This window comes from Pocillopora verrucosa, chromosome 10 (genome assembly GCF_036669915.1).
Source record: "Pocillopora verrucosa isolate sample1 chromosome 10, ASM3666991v2, whole genome shotgun sequence".
In the NCBI taxonomy this organism is placed as follows: Eukaryota; Metazoa; Cnidaria; class Anthozoa; order Scleractinia; family Pocilloporidae; genus Pocillopora; species Pocillopora verrucosa.
The window spans coordinates 3,968,923-3,973,961 of record NC_089321.1 but is presented as its reverse complement, the minus strand read 5'-3'; the positions used below and the strand labels follow the sequence as shown (position 1 = coordinate 3,973,961).

Sequence of the window (5,039 nt, the reverse complement as noted above, 5' to 3'; positions counted from 1 at the left end):
CTGTTATAGAAACATTTTTGTTTGAAGGCATGTTTTGAGCTCTCGCCCTGCTTGAGGATAAAGCTGAAAGAGATGTCATGAAGCGCAGTGAAGTTTTTTTGTTGTATTTTGTGTTAGAGAAGTTCATAATCCAATTATCAGAGGGTGTGATCTTTCGTTAAACACAGCTGCTACTCAATTAAGGTTTGAGTGGGGAGCCATACCATTATAAACAAGATTTGCTCCATTTTTCAGCTCCTGTTGCAGTTTTGTGATAATCGAATACTAGATGCGCTAATTTTGTATTCATTTTCTTTGTTTTTCTTCAAAAGGCCCATTTAAAATATGTCAAAATACGGAAAAACCTAGAACTTTTAAAGTACATAAATCAAACATTCACGCCCCTGAGTCCGCCCAGGGCGAGCCCTCGTTGACAGCGCGTGGCTAATTGCAAGGACGTGCTAACATTTCTTTTCAACAGCGCGGCTTAATTTATCCCCGTAATTAACATCTTCATGTTCTGCAGCACCGTTGAAAAAGGCCCTCGCCAAATTTACTTGTTTCATTTGCTTCAGTTATGTTTATCTTTGTCATGATTACTTTTCGCGTAGACAAGAAAAGTTCAGTACTGCACAGTTTACTAACAAAGGACCGCCTTTGATTTCGTTTCTTAATTTCCAAATTTACGACAGATCGGTTTCGAGCCAAAGAACATGCCAATTAGTGACAAAAAAACGGAAGAGTTAGGAGAAACAGGGATACAAACCACAATAAATATTTACGTTGGAACATACTTTAATATTGCTCCGAAATCATGCTTAAAGTTTTGCACTTCAAGTTTTTTCTAAATAACACTCTTTTCACAACTCAAAGCTGAAAATCTGTTTTGAAAGTCACCAATACATTTGTTTGTATCAAGAGAGACTTAAGAAGGCCTTTACCAGGCGACTGATAAAACAAACTTTCGTGAACTGAGCTTCAAAAGAATTTGACCTACAAAACGAGGTAAGATTCCTTCGTACACAAGGAAATGTCCCACAGATGCGTCAATCTGAGCTTAAGAGCAAGTAGGAAAACCTTGCCTTCAAATAAAATCTCTTTTAAAGTGGATTTTGCTATATGCGGGTCATTTTTCACTAAGTACACTAATGCCATTAAAAGGCTATAAATGATAAAGCTTAACACTTTAAGACATGTTAAGAGAATTACCAGAATCCTCTTGACACACTAAGATGTATTCAGACTATGATTACCTCGTCTAGATATATAACCCTCTTTAAATGTGTTTCTTGGTTAAATTTATAGGTTAATTTACTTACTTCTAGACTTTTTTTTACATCAGTTTTTATAGTTGACTTTTATAGTCTTCCAACTGCAGTTTGTTACAACTATACAAAAGTGCATTACATTAGGTACAAAGAAATTTTCACTTCGCATTACATAGCTCGTTTCATCGTAAAACAAATCACATTTCTGCTCTAATACGCAATAATTTGTATGATAATTTTTTTAATATTTTTAGTTCATTCTTTAGCCAAAAGTTCTGAATGTACACGGATACCTGCCGTTTATACAATGTCATACAAAACTACAATGTACAATATAGAGACATAAATAGGTAATTTAATTTAATTTATCTCCGGAGTTGCCCTACGTTTTTTGCGCTAAACTACACTATTAGCGCTGAAAAAGCTCATTGGTTATCATAAAAAAAAATATTGGAGAACAAAGTTTGCTATCTCGCTAAACGTGAACAAGCACTAGATTTATGATAGCAAACATTGTTTTTATCCTAGATATTGCAAAAAATATATATAATGCAAATCTGTGTCCTGTAAAGACAACCTATGAATAAATACTAACTGCACAACCTGGTCAGTCAATCACACAGTAATGCCTTTCATTAATATTAATTCCGATAGAAGTGGCAATCAAGTAAAATTCTTTAAACGCATAATTTTTTTTTTGCAAAGAACAGTTATGCGAAAGTCAAAAAGGTTGTAGCAGGGCAGCCACGATTGAGGAAAGAGAAAAAATTCTCTCTCTCCTCTTTTGTAATTTTAATTCGACATCCAGCGTATTGCATTCACGAGAGCTCATAAATGCCCAATAAAGCATTTATTTTCATCAGCAGTCCTGGATACCAATGCATTCCTTGTTGAATTGACATGTCCATTCTCCAGAGATTCGACGCAAAACTATGTACAAGTCTCAGAGGACTGAAAACCATGTGCGCAATATCGTGATCGGCTATCATGGCATAGCATGAACACAGAACACCATCCACAATGACATTACCTTGCATGGTTACTGGTGCGACCATGCCAGTTCGTTTGACAACAGACACTCTTCTCACCAACGATGGGACAAGCTTGCCTTGTGATGAAACTTGCAGAAACTCGCCAGGTAACACTTTTCCGGCTTGTTTTGATTTTAGCCGACTCTCTGAGGAATTGCTCGTGGTGAAAATAAGGTGCGAGGGTGTAAGTGTAATTCGTTTGGCGGGATTTTCGGTCTCGATTAAAACGTGCGAAGCACGAGGTATGTCGGGTTTAAAATCTGCGAACATTACAATTTCACTGTAACCCAATTTTCCTTCCTCTGTCATAACCTGTACAATGTCACCTATTTGCAGATTTCGGACCCGCAAATCAGCGCCATTTTCCAGTTTAACGACTGAGTCAGAGCTGAAACATCCTCCCCAAGCTTCGTCTTTGTAGCCATCTGCAAAACAACAATGAGGATACCATTTTACTTCCTTCAAACCGTTGGGGCCGCTTATTAATCGACCAATAAATCACTGCCATAATTTTTGTAAAGCAACACGAGGATGCAAGTTCGTTTTGGTGAAAGGTGGGTTTTCGCAGGAAGGGGCCAAATATAAAAAAATCTGTCGTCGATGGCCGGAAAAAACTCAGGAAATTTCCTTTGTACTTCTAAAATTGGATTTGCGTGTTAACTCAGGGGCGGTGCAAAAACTATTACCCTTGCTAACCAAAACATCAGCTGCATGCACTTGAGCAAAGCTCAATAACAGGTTTGGCGCGGTAAAATCTAAAATTCAGAAAGTCTCATCAGTGCGGATTTGTACAAATAACGCAGCGTTTTCGCGCGTTTTCGAAATGTTGGCAACCCAAAATCATTAACTTAAGCTCTTTTGAATTAGATTAACAGTATTTACCTTCGCGGACTGAAGCGTGAATGTGAGTCCTTTTCTGGTAGTAAACCCAGTCAAAACCAGCGTCAACAGCTAGTCGCCCTAGATAACCGATTTTAGTCTTGTCCTTGTCGGACAAACGTAGGTCGACTGCTCTTCCTTCGTAATGCAGCGAATTTTCCGAATGCTGTCCCTGTTCATCCCATGCTTCTGTAACGACGAGCTTTACTGTGGGCCATTGTCGTCTTACAAGATCCGCCAACGTGTTCAATTTGTCTTGGCATCTCTAATGGAAAAAAATTTACAAGGTCCGTTTATGTTCGCGCGATGGTTTCGACGATGTTTGTCGTAAATTTATGAATGAATGAAAATCGCGCACGAACTATCTAGACTACATAAGCCTCACAAGAAGCGACATGCTGTGCATTTAAGAGATTTTACGCGAGATAGAAAATGTAAACAAACGAAAGATGTGCTACCTTCGACATCAAGCGATCTGCCCCGGTTCCTTCTTCGTCTTTGAATATTATAGCGTTGTTGTAGCAGGGTTTAAGTTTATCAAACTCAGGAGAGTTTCTTGTTATCTTTCCTTTTGATGGTCCACTTGCTTGCTGACTGTATTCTGAAGTATCTGGCACGTTCTGTTCCAGCATTAAAGCTTTTCTCGGGCCTCTTTTGTCCAGCGCATTTGTGGAGCCACTGCACGACAGTGAGAGCCTAAACTGCACTAAAAGCAGTAGAAATACAAGAAAAGTGAAACGAATGAAAAACGAGGCGGTCGCAATTTCCATGTCACTCAAAGTCCTCCAATCGTAAGTTTCTTCGAAATATGCCCTGGGGCAAACTGTTCTGTCTCGAGGAAAAAACTTTTAACGGCGAAGTCTCTTACGGCGAAGTATTCGTTCCCTCAGCGACATGTTACTGAAAGCAACGATTCGTGTTCAGGTTTTACATGTGACGATTAACACTGCTTGCCTATGATTGGTTGTTTTTGATGTGACTGGCATCATGCGTCGTTTATTCGATGGGTGTGTGAATTGAACGACTTCCTGGCTTATTCCTACACCTGCCAAAATTCGCTTTTCTTCTTGTCCGAAAAAATGCGTTAGTTTCGATCAAAAGGCATTTCAAAAATTTTATCACCCGAGCATTTCCTTTGCTAATGTGTCGGGACTTTCAAAATGCGAGAGGTTAACTACCACTTTGGCTTTGAATCTGCTAAAACTGCTAAAACTAATGAGTTGGTAATTTGCGGGTGCATTGAAGTTCTTTTTTTAACCAATCAACACAAAAAATTTAATTATTACTGTACAGACATCAGATTCCTGTCAACACTGCTTTCTGAAATTAAATGAAGCAATCTTATGATGCAAGAAATACACTTCACTGTCCACTAGTGAGGAAGGATTGTCTAAACACCAGCTAAATTATATTTGTTTTGCTTTTTTTTTCTCTCGGTTTTAAATTAGAAATATCAGCCAATTTAGGATGACTCCCTTCACGTATGCAGTAAAAGCATGCCTGCAGAAAAATGTCCTTTTGATGTTTCTCACAAGCAAATCACATCACATCCAGAAGCTATGCAACTTAAGTTGGAATGCGATCCCTTTTGAATATAAAAATTAGTGCCAGAGTAATTATTGTTAGGCAAAACAACATGTCAGTTACATGTTTACTGAAAGGAAGGTTTGAAATCCTTATTTCATTTAAATGACTTTCTTTCATCTCATGTCACATGTATCGTTTTGGTATTCATAGAGTTCAGTGCAAACAAAGACAAACCTTGCTCATTTAATTAAACTTTATTAACTTTGCAAGTAGACAAGACACAAATAGAACACACTTCTCTTTAGCGGCATCTCTTTAGAGTTTTTCAAACATTCCGTGTGACCTCGATCACCGA

At 38.2% G+C, this 5,039-nt stretch overlaps 1 protein-coding gene across 1 annotated transcript; it reads right to left on the bottom strand.

Annotated features, from left to right (window-relative positions):
• Nucleotides 1–756: 756 nt before the first annotated feature.
• Nucleotides 757–4,271, bottom strand: LOC131788402 (indian hedgehog protein). Its single transcript, XM_059105485.2, has 3 exons — nucleotides 3,616–4,271; nucleotides 3,161–3,422; nucleotides 757–2,703 (listed from the first exon to the last, which is right to left on the bottom strand). The coding sequence occupies exons 1-3, from the start codon at nucleotides 3,925–3,927 to the stop codon at nucleotides 2,066–2,068; spliced, it is 1,212 nt and encodes a 403-aa protein (XP_058961468.2). The 5' UTR covers nucleotides 3,928–4,271; the 3' UTR covers nucleotides 757–2,065.
• Between the last annotated feature and the right edge of the window lie 768 nt (nucleotides 4,272–5,039).